Here is a 17,078-nt window from a genome sequence, read left to right on the forward strand (position 1 = left end):
TAGCCTAGAAGGTCTAAGCTACAGTGAGCGGTGATCATGCCACTGCATTCCAGCCTGGGTAACAGAGCAAGACCTCATCTCAAAATAATAATAATAGTAATAAATAATTATAATAAAAGAAACAGACTAGTTCTATTCAATACAAATAACTTTAATGTTAGTCGACCAAAAGTAAATTAACCTCTTAAAATATCTGAATAATTCCATTTGTTAATATTCAAGAAGCATTTGAAGAATGACTAATTACTGATATATGGTGACAGATCTAAAACACTCTCTGGTTATGAGCATAATACTCTGTTTTGATACTCTGAAAACAAACTAATACGTATGCATATGTGTCAGTGCATGGGGAAGGGTGGAAACAAGATAAGACAGGCAAAACAAGTCTGAATCTAAACCTAACTTTAGTTCAGTCACATGGTTAAAAGTTTAGGCTTAGGAGTCAGAAAGACCTGGGTCCAAATCCTGGGTCTCTCAGGATTACTAGCATTTTCACCTTTCACGAGTTTCCTCAGCTTTCTGAGCCTGAGTTTCTTCTATATAATGCAGACAGTCCCATCTACCTCATGTGACTTCAGTTCATGAGAACTGACAAAAAGTCCCCTGCACATTCAAAATGCTCGGCCAAGTGACAGTTACAGTACGGCCAAGTGACAGTTACAGTACGGCCAAGTGACAGTTACAGTACGGCCAAGTGACAGTTACAGTATGGTGCTGATACAGTTGCAGCGGTGGGACAGTAGATGTGGCTATAAAAGGGTAACATGGGAATCCTTGGGGTGATAGAAATGGTCCTTAACTTGACATACTGGTGTCAAAACCACAGTCTGCAAGCTGCTACCCTTGGGGAAGTGGGGTGATAGGTACACAGGATCTCTCAGTTTTACTTCTTATGGTCGCATGTGAAACTACACTTTCTCAAAAGTCAAAGATTAAGAAAAAGAAATTGACTGTTGAGGGAAAAAGCACAAAAACTAGATGTATCCAACCAAATGAAATCATCCCTGTTATCTCACCTCTATTAAACAGTTTGATAGATTGTTTATAGATTTGTTCTATGTACATAATATATGTAAAAGATTTTTATTATTTCAAAAAACCCTTCTATAATCTATAATTCTATACTCTCTATATAGAATGCTATATATTCTATAATCCTATACACATATAATGCTATAATCTATAAAATGATCTACAAGGATATTCTATAAAGTTAAAATTTGTTTTTTACCCCACTTAGTGTATATCTAAAAAAGTTTTCATGTCAATACATATTAATACATGTCATTATTTTTAATGACCGCTTACAACATTCCAATGGGTGGCAATATCATTTTATTTAACCAAACACATCTATGCTGTTTCTAATTCTATGCTGGCTCTCTGAGTGGTAAACAATGTCTTAAAGTGCAGAGTATTATTAATAGTATAAAAATGAGCTTTAACAGCAAAACAAATGCTCATGCAAGTGCAAAATAATATTCAAAACTATTTCTGTATGTTCTTCCAGTGGTATTCCCACTGCTTAGAACACTTTTACAACTTGAATTCCTCTTTGAAACCAGTTTAGAGTAACAAAAGAAAATTAGTAACATCATATCACAGCTCTGCATTGCTTTGACCACCTCAAATAGAATCACTGAAAATAATTCCTGGTAGATTCTAAAAATCAAATTGGCCCTCCCATCAGGACATCTACAATGAAATATCACAGAGTGGGGAACTAGGTTCTTTTAAGTATGCCATGGCCAATATGGGGAACACACCCAAAATTAAATAAGGACTGAGGAATCATGACTATTAAATTAAAAATTGGCCAGGCACGGTAGCTCACGCCTGTAATCCCAGCACTTTGGAAGGCCAAGGCAGGTGGATCACCTGAGGTCAGGAGTTTGAGACCAGCCTGGCCAACATGGTGAAACCCCATCTCTACTAAAAATACAAAAAAATTAGCCAGGCATGGTCGCAGGCATCTATAATCCCAGCTACTTGGGAGGCTGAGGCAGGAGACTCTCTTGAACCTGGGAGACAGAGTTTGCAGTGAGCTGAGATTGTACCATTGCACTTCAGCCTGTGTGACAGAGTAAGACTCCATCTCAAAAAAAAAGAAAGTTCTAAATTTTGTAAAATGAATATAAATGCTCAAAAACATAAAAGGGTTATAAATTTCCCTATGGTGTATTGAAAATGATCAAGCATTTGTAAAACCATTGACTAAGACTAGTCATACTCTGTCAAATTTATCATTTCAACTAAATTGCTGGGCTAATCAACTAGCTCCAGATCAAATTTCAAGGGACATGCCAGGATAAAAACATAAACACTAATTTGAGAGTTCTAAATAAAAGTATTAAAAAATTATACTAGATGTAAGTCCAGAAATGCCAATGAAGTTCACCAAGTGTGTTAAATGTCGACATGACATCTGAAAACAACATACTCATTTTATTATGGAGTTGTTTTACATGTAATTTACAGCCCAGCGTCTTGGGACCCACTGTGTCCCCTGTCATGCACACACACAAAAATCTAGTATAAATCACGTTATGAATAAAACGTCTGAATTGTAAGACCACATACATTTCAATGATCACCAACCTTTCTACATTGACTGGTTTATCAAATTTAAACAAGATGTAGTCTCCAGCTGTCGGCGTGATAGCCCAGAAGAAATCCTCCCCCATGTAAGTCTTCTCCAGCGTATGCCCTTGGTAGACCTTCAAGGAAGTAGATACCTCCGCAGGTGGGTTTACATGAATTTTAAGAAGTAACGGTTTCATGTAATCTTTATCCTGGGAGCAAAGACATATATGCTATTAAATAATATACAGCTTATTTAAGAAGAAAAACAATAATTACACCTTAAATAACAAGTTGTAAGTTCATGAGAAAATAAAATTAAGTCACCAACCGTTAGTTTTTGGATTTTTCCTGATAGTGATGAGTGCAGACCAACATGTTGGAAAAGGGAAGGTCTGAAGCGAATTCGCAGATTTGCTTTCTGTCTATCACAATGTTTCTAAATATTAAAAAAAAAAATCACATTAGTGTTGCATAATAAAGTGAAATCTTGCCCTCACCTGGAAAATGAGAAGTCCTTTATTAAAGTATTGAAAAGAAGGGCCGGGTGCGGTGGCTCATGCCTGTAATCCAGCACGTTGAGAGGTTGAGGTAGGTAGATAACCTGAGGTCAGGAGTATGAGACCAGCCTGGCCACCATGGTTGAAACCCCATCCATCTCTACTAAAAATATAAAAATCAGCCAGGTGTGGTGGTGCACACCTATAATCCCAGCTACTCGGGAGGCTGAGGCAGGAGAATCTAATGAACCCAGGAGGTGGAGGTTGCAGTGAGCTGAGATCGTACCACTGCACTCCAGCCTGGGCAAAAGAGCAAGACTCTGTCTCAAAAAAAAAAAAAATTTTTTTTGAAAAGAAAACAACTTCAAGTCATAATTACAAGTCATATTTTTTTCTGGTCTTTGAGGTACTAATAGATTTGCTGCTTGATTGATAAACAGCCATGATCCAGAAACTTAGTTAAGGGAAGAGTGAAGGGTTTAATTTCAACCATCCTTCAACACACGTCAATAAACATTTAACTTTTAATATTAAAATGCACGAACTATAGACTAGGAGGTTGGTTCAAATACACAAACTATTTTTGATTAAATAATATAATGAAGAATTTGCAAATCATAAGTGGCACATTTTGTTGCATGAAAGCAATTAGAAAATGTGAGGCAATCACTTGCCTAGAAGCAAGTAAACGATATTAAAAACTCTGCAGAACAATCTCTGTCAACACAGGATGGGACACCTATGTTTCAACTCTCAGTGCCTCATGGCCCAGACGTTCCATCACAACCTATCCTCATGTGTGGGCCTGCTGTGTGAAGGCTGTGCAACACCAAGGGCCACCTTGACAAATATTTTTAAGCTTTTCATTTTCAATGACTTATGTAAGTTTGGGGCTGAAAAAAATTGAAAAACACATCTTTATAAGAAATTTACACTTGGTTGGGTGTGGTGGGTCACACCTGTAATCCCAGAACTTTGGGAGGCCAAGGTGGGTGGATTATGAGGTCAGGAGATGGAGACCATGCTGACCAACATGGTGAAACCCCATCTCTACTAAAAATACAAAAATTAGCTGGGCATGGTGGTGCACTCCTGTAGTCCCAGCTACTTGGGAGGCTGAGGCAGGATAATCGCTTGAACTCGGGAGGCAGAGGTTGCAGTGAGCCGAGACTGAGCCAGGCATGGTGACAGTCTGCCAGGTGTGGTAGCATGCCCCTGTAATCCCAGCTACTTGGGAAGCTGAGGCAGGAGAATTGCTTGAAACCGGGAGGCAGAGGCTTCAGGGCGCTGAGATTGCACCATTGAAGTCCAGTCTGGGCAATAAGAGCGAGACTCCATCTCAAAAAAGAAAAGAAAAGAAAACAGGGAGAAGAGAGAGAGAGAGAAAGAGAGAGAGAGAGAGAGAGAGAACGAAAGAAAGAGACAGAAAGAAATAAAGAAAGAAAGAAAAAGAAATTTACACTTTAGAAGACTTCTAATAATATATGGGGTGCTCAAATGCCTACTTCTCAAGAGGTTTCACTTCACTGGCATTATTACTGACACTACAATACAGGTGAAACAGTGCATTTTCTCTGCACAAATTCTCAAGTGGAAGGAGAAAGAATGGGAGGAAGAAGCAAAGGAAGGGCAAAGGGCAGGAGAGAGAGAAGACTGAGGAGCACGAGGGTAAGGAGAGAGCAAAACCACTGAGACGGTGTCTGGAACTCAGCCTGTCACTCCTGGGGCAACGGAAGGACTCGGGCCGAAGGGTCCAAGCAGGCTGATAACCCTTTGAGACAATGTGTGAATGACTCGAATGGTTTCTGGGACAATGGACCACTGTCACGGATGTGATGACAATGCCCTGGACATTCTAGGGGAAGCAACTGAAGAATTACAGGCCACAGAAAAACATGGACTATAGAAGGATCAAAGAATGGAAGAAATTATCCAAAAGTTTGTGTACCCAAATTTATGGATGATTTAGAGAGTTTTGTGGTTTTAATTTTTATTATCAGATTTTTTCACCTCACAGGCTCATTTTAGAACCTAACCACGTAATAAATAAAACTGTACAGGACGAATGAAATGCAAGCGTATTGTAAGAGGTTAAAGATGACATTAACTTTTTTGTGTCCTACAATAAAAATTTCCATAAGACACAGTGAAAATACATGTAAGGACTGAGATATTAAAAAAATGATTTGTTTAAAACAATTTATACGTTCAACTAATTGTTGGAAAACAGATACTCTGCAGTTTTGCTACATTCCATGATTTCCTCTAACTAAGAATGTGTTGTTGTTGTTCTTGTTTTTAATTTTTGTCTTTTTAAAACAGAATGCAATGAGAGCCTACAGACATCAGAAGGTAGTATCCTAAAAACTAGCTGGCAGGTATGAGGATCCAACTATTCTAGGAACTGTACGGTCTTGAAGTCAAACTAATGCTTATTGATTACAATGAATGGCAAGACAACTCTATGATGACATGTTCTTATAATAATACTTATCATTACACATCAAAATGGACATTCTTAAGAACTGGTACTTTTATATTTTGTTTGTGCTTATACCAAATTAATTAAAAGCTGTATTTTTTTTTTCAGAGATACTATTCAAATCAGACTAGGAAAACATACCTAATTACTCTTTTTTTAATAATTTTTTTTTTTTTTTTGTAGAGATGGCTCTTTTTTTTTTTTTTTTTTTTTTGAGGCAGAGTTTCGCTCTTGTTACCCAGGCAGGAGTGCAATGGCGCGATCTCGGCTCACTGCAACCTCCGCCTCCTGGGTTCAGGCAATTCTCCTGCCTCAGCCTCCTGAGTAGCTGGGATTACAGGCACGCGCCACCATGCCCAGCTAATTTTTTGTATTAGTAGAGACGGGGTTTCACCATGTTGACCAGGATGGTCTCGATCTCTTGACCTCGTGATCCACCCGCCTCGGCCTCCCAAAGTGCTGGGATTACAGGCTTGAGCCACCGTGCCTGGCCGAGATGGCTCTTGATATGTTGCCCAGGCTGGTCCTGAACTCCTGGGCTCAAATGATCCTCCAGTCTTGGCCTCCCAAAGTGTTGGGATTACAGGTGTGAGCAGCTGCACCTGGCCTAATTACTCTTTATAATAAGATCTCTATGGCAATAACTTGCTATCTGAATGATCAAAGCAAAAATTATTATTCACTTACTTGACTGCAACAATCATCCCAAAGGTAAGCATATTATTAGGAACACTGGCTTTTTCTGAGTAACACACTGAAAGGTACATTAATGTGTCATTGTTTTGGTGTAAAATATTACTTCTATTTTATTCCTCATTTCCAGATGTATTAAGAGTCTAATATTGTCCCCAGTATATATGGAAAAAAGAGAGTGAACAGGAAATATGAAGAAAACAAACTGAAATGACATTCCATGCAAGAACAGATATGACCAACATCTATAGCCAATAGTCAGTGAACCACCAGGGCCTACAGACAGTAGAAACATTTACCAGCAACTTAAAGAATGTCTATCATCTTGCAACAGCTTCCTGCTTTACAGGATTTTCCACTGCTATCTAAAAGTCCTTCTAATACAGGAACTTTTTATCAGTTCCAGAAAGAAGTTTTATATCACCTATCTATTTAACTATTTATTTGCAAAATCTCTAAAAGTCATTTTCACAAAATACAGAAAAGAAACTCCCTCCACTCTGGTGATGAATTAACTTACTGCATCTTTTTCAGGGTTGCAGACTTTTACCCAAAGAATATGGTCCAAGAGCCAATCAATGGGTTTCTCCTTGTAAAACATGAATATAAATTCTACAATCAGAGTAAGATCCGGCGCTTGAAACATTTTACCTGAAAAGATATTCCCAGTTAATAGCTGCAATAAAGAAACCAAACACCAAAATGCCTTACATTTGTGAAATCTTGTCCACAACATACACTGAAGCTTGTGCTTTCAACTATAAATCATCAAAAACAATTTATCCACTTGTATAATCAAAATTAAACAAAGCTGCTTCAGCTAAACTTTCTCTTGAGCTGTCACCTGGGTGTAAACATCAGATGTAAACACCTGATGTTATTATAATAATCTATCGTATACCTACTGGCCCAAAGCATTCAAAAAGAAAGTCAGAGATTTTTCTTTCTTATCTTACTAAGATTCTTCCCATTAAAAAAAGGAACACTGAGAGTTTTAGGTAAAAAATTTTCATCTAAATCAATAAATGCAAAAAAACAAGGACTCCAAATTTTCTCTTCACCGAAGAATTCACAAGTAAAGATGGTTTTTGACTCTCAAGTTTTGAGTTAAATGATCAAGAAGATAAAAGGTCCAGCCTCTAAGGCTTAAAGTTTTAAAAAGTACCACAGGAGATGAAATGTTATCCTCTGAGTATTATCTGTGTCCTGTAAATTTTCTTCAGTTCTTCAACTTTAAACATATTCTTTTTTTCTCTTGCCTCAGCCTCCCAGGTTGCTGGGATTACAGACACCTGCCACCACACCAAGCTAATTTTTGTATTTTTAGTAGAGACAGGGTTTCACCATGTTGGCCAGGCTGGTCTCGAACTCCTGACCTGAGGTGATCTGCCCGCCTAGGCCTCCCAAAGTGCTGGAATTACAGGCTTGAGCCACTGCACCTGGCCAGCTTTAAACATATTCTTTATAGCTGGCTAAATTTGAAACATTAGCCAAAAAACATTTAGAAATGAGTGCCCCAACTAGTTAAGAAAAAAAAGAATGAAAATTAATCACCAAATGCATTGCATGAAAATACTAGGAATTTATATGAGAAAACCCTTTGTGGCATTCTTTTTAAAAGAACCCCAATCTTGTGTTAACAAAGGGGCTGGAAATGTCAGAGAAGAAAAAAATCAAACATGCTCACCAGGACCATGGTTGGCACTGTGAAGAACTCTAGAGTAAATACAACCATCTTAGAAGTCTCCAAATTCTACCTTGGGTTGACGACTTTCATCACGTCATACAAAGGGGTTTACCTAAGTTAAGTTTTCTCAAAAACAATCCATTTCTATAGGAAAAAAATAACTTTCGGACAAATAAGTACGTTGTTTTAGATTCCGAGAGTCACAGTTATTTCTGAAAAGTAGGTTAAGTGTGACACTTTTCTTACCAATGAAGCCCAGCTGGGAAAACTCTAGAATCATCCATTCTTCAGAAGAAAGTTGAAGTGCAAAATTTTTTATGGTATTAAAATAATTTTGTTTGACAATAATATCATCTTCAAGCTAGAGAAAATTGAATAATCATATTAATACATCAAAAAGAGAAGGAAAGGTATTGATAGAAGGACATTATTATGGAAAAATACAAGCACACTTTTATCATGAAAATCAAGAAAACAATGGTAAGAACAATAAAAATAGAAAACTAGATAGTATTAAAAGAAAGTGAAGAAAATAAAATGGAAGACATACACTGTAAGTCAACTAAACCACTCCTTTATTATGAGAAATAACGAGGAAAACGAGAATATCATTTTCAAGAAAACAGCGGGAAAGATGTTGACATGAGAGTGGATGTGGCAGAAAGAGAACAAGATAAAGGTCTTATCACAGCAGGAGTTATGGGGAGGGAGGGGGAAAAAGAGATAGAGGAGGATATCAGGATACAGCATATGGGAGAGAAAGCACAGAGAAACTTTAAACTGCATTTAGTAGTCTTATTGCTAGTAATGATAATGGTATTGATATTTTGAAGCTATTTTAGGTATATTATAGGAAAAAAATTATATCATTGGGATATTATTAAAAACCAAGGCCTTTGATATAAAAGAAAATAAATACATGTAAAAATTCAAAAAGCTAAGTAAAAACCATATAATTTTATTATAACCCTAAAATCTTACATCTCAATCCAGTTTGAATTGGAACTATCTATACAAACTTGTGATTTTTTTCCTCTGTAAAATAAAATATGCTTTTTCTTGCAGAAAGTCCTAGAAGCAAAAACAACACAACAGCAAGGAGCACCTTTAAGTGCCCAGATCGTGTTCCTAGATCTGGGATAGGGAATGTGCAAGATGTGCTAATCATCAAAGAATCAGTCAAGATTACTGAGGCTAGGCACTGCCTGGGCACAGTGGCTCATGCCTGTAATCCCAGCACTTCAGGGGGCCAAAGCAGGTGTATGGCTTGAGTTGCCCAGAGTTCAAGATGAGCCTAGGCAACATAGCAAGACCTCATCTCTACAAAAAATAAAAAAGCTAGCTGGGCGTGTTCATGGGTACCTGTAGTCCTAGCTACTCAGAAGGCTGAGGCAGGAGGATCACTTGAGCCCAAAAAAAGATTGCTGGACTTATGTAGAAAGGATATAAAAGCCAATCTGAAGGGGTTCCCACTGGATTATGATGTACCAATGAAAGCATCAATAACAATAATGATTGCAATGGACTGAGGCAAATCAAATTTTTTTTTTTTTTTTTTTTGAGACAGAGTCTCACTCTGTCACCAGGCACCAGGCTGGAGTGCAATGGCATGATCTCGGCTCACTGCAATCTCTGCCTCCTGGGTTCAAGCAATTCTCCTGCCTCAGCCTCTCGAGTAGCTGGGACTACAGGCATGCACCACCACACCCTGCTAATTTTTGTATTTTTTAGCAGAGACGGGGTTTCACCGTGTTGGCCAGGATGGTTTCGATCTCTTGACCTCGTGATCTGCCCACCTCGGCCTCCCAAAGTGCTGGGATTACGGGTGTGAGCCACGGTGCCCGGCCAAATCAAATGTATTTTAAATATCTGTGAGTTCATAATGATACATTGTTTTTAAGGTTCAGGGGATACATGTGCAGGTCTGTTACATGGATATATTGCATAATGCTTGGGTTTGGGTTTCTATTAAACCCATCACCCAAATAGTGAACATAGTACACCCAATAAGTAACATAATAATACTTTAAAAACAGCCACCACTGTAGATTGCTAAGGCACCAACTCTAAAAATTGGTAAGAGAGTGAAATCAAGCATTTACTCTACCTTTTCTTTAAGAACCATTTTTCAAGGTAATCTAATAGTTAAGGAAGAAAAATTCTTTATAGAAGAACTCAACATAGCATTTAGAACTAAGCTAAGAGCATTAGCAATTACAGAATTAGGAAAGCACCACTTGGAAACTGCTAATGAAGTAATTGATCTGGGAAAAGTAATCAATGGATGCTGAAACCTTAAGGAGAACAGCTGCTGGGGAGCTAAATTTATAATGCAGCAATGAGGCAGGCTATAATAGAACCCACCAATTACTCTCAGCACGGCTGGAGGTGGGACCATCCGACGTAACGTGCTTTCTGTTTTTTTTTTTCTTTTTTTTTTGAGATGGAGTTTCCCCCCTTTGTCACCCAGGCTGGAGTGCAGTGGCACAATCTTGGCTCACTGCAACCTCCACCTCCTGGGTTCAAGCGATTCTCCTGCCTTACCTTCCCCAAGTAGCTGGGACTACAGACACATGGCATCACACCCAGTTAATTTTTTTGGTATTTTTAGTAGAGACGAGGTTTCTCCATGTTGGCCAGGCTGGTCTTGAACTCTTGACCTCAGGTGATCCACCCACCTCGGCCTCCCAAAGTGCTAGGATTACAGGCGTGAGTCACCGTGCCCGGACCATAACGCACTTTCTTATGTGCTACAGCAAGAATTACTCAGTATCACCTGTGAAGTGCCTGCATCATCTATCAGTTTTCCAGAAGGCACCGTGTTCAACTCAGAGTTCTTTGCGATAAAGCACTTTATGAAACTGTATGATGCTGTCGGTGGAAACTCCATTCAAAGCCACAGCATCTCCCTTTCCTCTGAGGTGTATGACCGTGACAATTACAAAGTAACCCTGACTCTACTGCCTTTCGGAAAGCATTATTTAAGAGTTGTGGGTGTGATACATTGCCAAAACATGCAACCGAGGAGTCACATCCCGAGGGGATAATTATCAAGTCTGGAATAAATTTCTTCGCCGCATCACCTCTCATCCTAGTCTTGACCAAAATGTCCCATGTAAAATCTGTCCTGTATGAACATTTAAAACTAGGATTCACTGAGAACTTTTTAGGCTCATATGTTTTTCCCACTAATACTTGTAGATCTCACTGAGAGAATTCACATAATGAGCACGTGAAGACTTGAATATAAAGCAATTCCCTCTTTCTTGAGGCATAATTTTTGGGCAAATGTGATATTTTAAGACTGTTCAGGCTAGGCACGGTGGCTCACGCCTGTAATCCCAGCACTTTGCAAGGCTGAGGTGGGCGGATCACTTAAGGTCAGGAGTTCGAGACCAGCCTGGCCAACACAGTGAAACCCTGTCTCCACTAAAAATATAAAAAGTCAGCCAGGCATGGTGGCAGGCACCTGTAATCTCAGCTACTTGAGAGGCTAAGGCAGGAGAATCACTTGAACCCAGGAGGCAGAGGTTGCAGTGAGCAGAGATCACACCATTGCAGTCCAGCCTGGGCAAGAGGGAGACGATTTCTCAAATAATAATAATAATTATGTTCAAGCCTGAGCAACAAAGTGAGACCCTGTTTTTACAAAAAGTAAAAAAGAAAAAGTTAGCCAGGCATGGTGGTGCATGCCTGTGGTCCCAGGCACACAGGAGGCTGAGGTGGGAGGATCACTTGACCCAGGTCAAGGATGCAGCAAACAGTGGAAGTATGTTTGCAACACTGCATTCAGCCTGGGCAACAGAGGAAGACCCTGTCTCAAAAAATAAAAAAGTGTTCACTGATGCCAGTGGCTCAAAACTGTAATCACAGCTCTTTGGGAGGCAGAGGCAGTAGGATCATTTGAGGCCAGGAATTCAAGACCAGCCTAGGCAACACAGCAATACTCCCATCTCTACCAAAACAGAAATAAAAAATTAGCCAGGTATGGTGTGTGTGCCTGTAGTCCTAGCTTTCTGGGAGTCTAAAATAGGAGGATCACTTGATCCCAGGTGTTTAAGGCTGCCATAAGCTGTGACTGTGCCACTGCACTTCAGCCTGTGTGACAGTGAGACTGTCTCTGAAAAACAAAACAAAACAATGGTCATTGAATTTGCCTTCGAAAAAGCTCAACAATTAGAAACAATCTAAATGACCAACAGGAAGGTTGACTATGATATCTAAATAACAGTACTTCAAGAAGGGATTAAAAATCACACCTATCTATATTTATTGGCATATAAAGGTACATATCAACAATATGTTAAGTGACAGCAAAAAAAGGTAGCATGATCCTCTACTGTAAAAGAGGGCTGTGTTAGAGTGACATCAGCAAGACAGAAACAGGAAACCCAGAAACACAAGACACATTCCCCACACGACACACAGATTTAAAATCTGAGCGTTTGACAGCCAGAGACCTTCTCTTTGGCACAGTACAGCATGAGGAAACACTCAATTCCCGTCTTCTGCCTGAGAAGAAAGAAGTTGGTGTACACCCTGTGTTCTTTACTTTTTTAAGTGCAGCGAGAGGGACTGATTTCTGTCTCATCTAAATCAAAGTAGTGACAGGAACAGGGAACCAGGTTGGGGGCTAAGAACAAAGGCGATCGATTGGCACCAGAGGCTGCAGTACCAACAGAGAGACACTAGGTGGAGCTCCAGTACTGTGGCTTACTGCAATACCGACAAGGTCACAGGGTTGCCGAGTTCCTGAGTAGAAACCAGTGACCTTCAATTAGATTACACCCACAAGCCCACAGAGGACATGCTCAGAAAAGGCTCAAAAGGGCTCCAGGGTCTCTAACTAGGCTAACTGAATAAAATTTTCCCACTACGAAACCAGACTGCAAAGACTGGGAGAGATGGCTGATTTTTCAAATGCCAAGATCCCAAAACAAAAAAACAAGATACACAAATAAACAAAAATATGGCATATCCAAAGGAACAAATTAAAACTCCAGCAACCAACCCCAAAGAAATGAAGACATATGAATTGCCCAGTAATTCAAAATAATTGTCATAAGATTGCTCAGTAAATTAAAAGAGAGCAGAGACAGACAACTAAATGAAATCAGGAATATGATGCATAAACAAAATGAGAATATCAACAGAGATAGAAACTATAAAAAGCCAAAGAGAAATTCTAAAACTGAAGAATATAAAACCTGAATTGAAAATTTCACTAGGACTAAACAGCAGACCTGAGCAGGCAGAAGAATCAGTGAACTTAAAGATAGGACTTTTGAAATTACTGAGATACAGGAGCAAAAAGAAAAAAGAATATAAGAAAAATAACGATATTCTAAAGGACTTATGGACAGCAAAAAGTGAAACATACACATTATGAGAGTTCTACAAGGAGAAAAGAGCCTATTTGAACTTTCCAAATATGAGAAGATAAATGGGAAGTTCAAAGTATTATAATAAAGCTGTCAAAAGTCACAAAGAATACTGAAAGCAGTAGAGGAAAGTGACCCATTATATACAAGATAGCGTCTATTAGATTATCAGCAGATTTCCTAGCAGAAACTTTGTAGGCTAGAAGAGAGTGGAATAATGTGTTAAAACATACAAAACAAAAACCAGCCAACCAAGAATATTATACCTGGCAAAACTGTAATTCAAAAGTAAAAAAGTCTAGGTGCAGTGGCTCACACCTGTAACCCCAGCACTTTGGGAGGCCAAGGCAGGTGGATCACCTGAGGTCAGGAGTTTGAGACCAGCCTGAACAACATGGCGAAACCCCATCTCTACTAAAAATACAAAAATTAGCTGGGCATTGTGGCGGGCGCCTGTAACCCCAGCTACTCAGGAAGCTGAGGCAGGAGAATTACTTGAACCCAGGAGGTGGAGGTTGTAGCAAGCCAAGACTGTGCCATTGCACTCCAGCCTGGCAACAGAGCAAAACTCCATCTCAAAAAAAAAAAGGAAAGAAGAAATTAAGACTTTCCCAGATAAACAAAAGCTGAGTGAGTTCATCACACTAGACCTGCCCTATTGCTGAAGGAAATTTTTCAAGTTGAAGTGAAAGGCCAATAAGCAGCAATAAAGCACCATGTAAAAACATATAACTCCCTGGTAAAGGTAAATATCCAGATAAATATAGACTACTGTAGTAAAGTAATGCAGGTGCATGAATCTCTTTAAAATCTGGTACCCCTTTTAAATCTTTTAATCACATAAAATCACTTCTTAAAGACCGAAGGCATAAACAGTAACTATAAATCTAAATTAATGTATATGCAATATAAAAAGAGGTCACTGGTGTCACTGATAAATTAAAGTGCAGGGGAGGCAGAGATGTAAAGGAGTAGAGACTTCGTGTCATTGAAGTAATCAGCTTTAAATAGACTGTTATAACTTTAAGATATGTAATTGCAAATGTAACTATAAAATGAGTATCTATTGAATATACACAAAAGGAAATGGAAAGGAAATCAAAGTACGTCACTATTTTAAAAAAACAACAAAATACAAAAGAAAGCAGCCAGAGAGGAAAAGATAGACAAAAAGTTCCAAGACATACAAGAACAATTAAATAAATGGCAATAGTAAGTCCTTCTGTATCAGCAATCACTAAAAATGTAAATGGGTCAAACATCTCAATTACAAGACAGGCCAAATGAAAATTTTTTTAATGAGATCCATTAATACACTACCTACAAAAAATTTACTTTACATCAAAAGACATACATAGGTTAAAAGTGAAAGAATGAAAGAAGATAATTCATGCAATCCAGAACCGAAAGAAAACAAGGGTGACCATACTTAGACAAAATAAAACTTTAAAACAAAAACTGACACAAGAGACAAAGAAGGACATTATACAATAATAAAAGGGTTAAATCTCTGAAAAGACATAACAATTCTAAATAAAGATGCACCTAATAATAGAGCTCTCAGATATACGAAGTTGACACTGACAAAACTGAAAGAAGAAACAAACACTACCTCAGTAACAGTAGGAGACTTCACTATTCCACCTTGAGTTATGCATAGAACGATCAGACAGAAGACCAATAAGGAAACACTGGACTTAAACAACACTATAATCAAGGGACCCAACAGACATAAAGAACACTGATCCCAACGGCAGCAGAATACACATTCTTCTCAAGAGCACGCACATGGAACATTCTCCAAAAGAGACAACAGGTTAGGCCCCATAAGGTCTCAACAATTTTTTTTTTAAGACAGGTTCTCACTCTGTTGCCCAAGTGGCACAAGGTTCACTGCAGCCTCGATCTCCTGGGCTTAATCAATCCTTCCATCTCAGACTCCCGAGTAGATGGGACTATAGGGATGCACCACCACGCCCAGCTAGTTTTTTGTATTTTTAGTAAAGACAGGATTTCATCATGTTGCCGAGATGGGTCTTGAACACCTGAAGTCAAGTGATCTGCCCACCTCAGCCTCCCAAAGTGCTGGGATTACAGGTGTGAGCCAGTGCCACCCACCAATGAATTTAAGAAGACTATCTTCTCTAACCACAACAAAATGAAACTAGAAGTCAATATCAGAAGAAAAACAAACAACAACAAAAGAAAAAAAACAGGAAATTACACAAATGTGCGGCAATTAAACAACTCACCACTAAACAACCAATGGGTAAAAGAAGAAATCACAAGGGAATTTAGAAAAAAATCCAGAAACAAAAGAAAACAGAAAAACATATACCAAAACTTATGATATGTAGCAAAAAGCCACACAAAGAGGGAAGTTTATACCAGTAAACATTTACATTAAAAAAAGAAGAAGAAGAAAATTCTCAAATCAGCAACCTAACTTTATACCTCAAGGAAACTGAAAAAATAAAACAAAATAAACCTAAAATTAGCAGAAGGAAGAAAAAAAATAAAGATTGGATCAAACAAACAAATAGAAAAAAAAAACAGCAGGAAAAAAAAAATCAAAGAAACCTAGAGTTGGTTTTTGAAAAGATCCATAAAATTAACAAACCCTTAGCTAGATTAGCTAAGAAAAAAGGAAGAAGATTCAAATAACTAAAATTAGAAATGAAAGAGGGAACACAACAACGGATATCACAGAAACAGAAGAATTACAAGTGACTACTAGGAACGATTATGTGCCAACAAATTGGATAATCTAGACAAAATGGATAAACCCCTAAAAACATACAACTTTCCAAGGGTGAATCATGGAGAAATAAAAAATTTTAACACACTTAATAAGAAGTAAGGGGATTAAAGCAGTAATCAAAAACCTCTCAGCAAAGAAAAGCTCAGGACCAGAGAACTTCACTGGAAAAAATTCTGCTAAACACTCGAAGAATTAACATCAATCCTCCTCAAACAGTTCTCTTCCAAAGAACTGAAACAGAGGGAACACTTTTCCAACACATTCTATGAGGCCAGCGTTCCTCTGATACCAAAACCAGACAGAGATACAAGAAAACTACAGACCAATATTCCATGCAAAAATCCTCAACAGAACACCAGCAAATGGAATTAAACTGTGCATTAAAAGAATTATATACACCATAACCAAGTAGGATTTATAACTGCAATACAGGGATCGTGCAACATACAAATCAATCAGTATAATACATACTATGTTTACAAAATGGAAGAAAAAAACACATGATCATCTCAATTGATATGGAAAAGCATTTGACAAAATTCAAGACACTTTCATGATTAAAAAAAAATGTGTCAAACTAGAAACAGAAAAAAAACTTCTTCAACAAATAAAGGTAATATATGAAAAGCCCATCGGTAATATCACATTTGACAGCAAACACTGAAAGCTTTCCCTCTAAGATTAGGGGCAAGGCAAGGAGTCCCACTTTCACCATTACTAGTCAACATAGTGCTGAAAATCTTAACTAGAGCAATTAAGAAAAAAAGTAAAAGGCACCCAAACTGGAAAAGAAGAAGTAAAATTAACATTATTTGCAGATAAAGTGATCTTATATGTAGAAAAACCTAAAGAATCTACCAAAAACTACAACAATAAACAATTTTAGCAATGTTTCACGATCCAAAATCAACACACAAAAAAGCTGTATTTTTGTATACTAACAATGACCAACTCCCCCCCTCAAAATCAATAAAACAATCCCATTTACCAT

At 38.2% G+C, this 17,078-nt stretch overlaps 1 protein-coding gene across 3 annotated transcripts in view; it reads right to left on the reverse strand.

The window, feature by feature from the left end:
• The window catches only part of MGAT4A (alpha-1,3-mannosyl-glycoprotein 4-beta-N-acetylglucosaminyltransferase A), a 116,996-nt gene that overhangs the window by 16,561 nt on the left and 83,357 nt on the right, over positions 1–17,078 (reverse strand). For all 3 annotated transcript variants that reach the window (XM_021671759.2, XM_064371402.1, XM_064371403.1), the window contains 4 exons: positions 8,192–8,306; positions 6,779–6,909; positions 2,915–3,022; positions 2,602–2,795 (listed from right to left, as the gene is read on the reverse strand). In XM_021671759.2, the coding sequence (XP_021527434.1) occupies positions 2,602–2,795; positions 2,915–3,022; positions 6,779–6,909; positions 8,192–8,306 (548 nt within the window). The remainder of the gene's footprint in view (positions 1–2,601; positions 2,796–2,914; positions 3,023–6,778; positions 6,910–8,191; positions 8,307–17,078) is intronic.

This window comes from Aotus nancymaae, unplaced genomic scaffold, assembly GCF_030222135.1.
Source record: "Aotus nancymaae isolate 86718 unplaced genomic scaffold, 86718_ANA_hifiasm-v0.15.2.pri h1tg000131l, whole genome shotgun sequence".
In the NCBI taxonomy this organism is placed as follows: Eukaryota; Metazoa; Chordata; class Mammalia; order Primates; family Aotidae; genus Aotus; species Aotus nancymaae.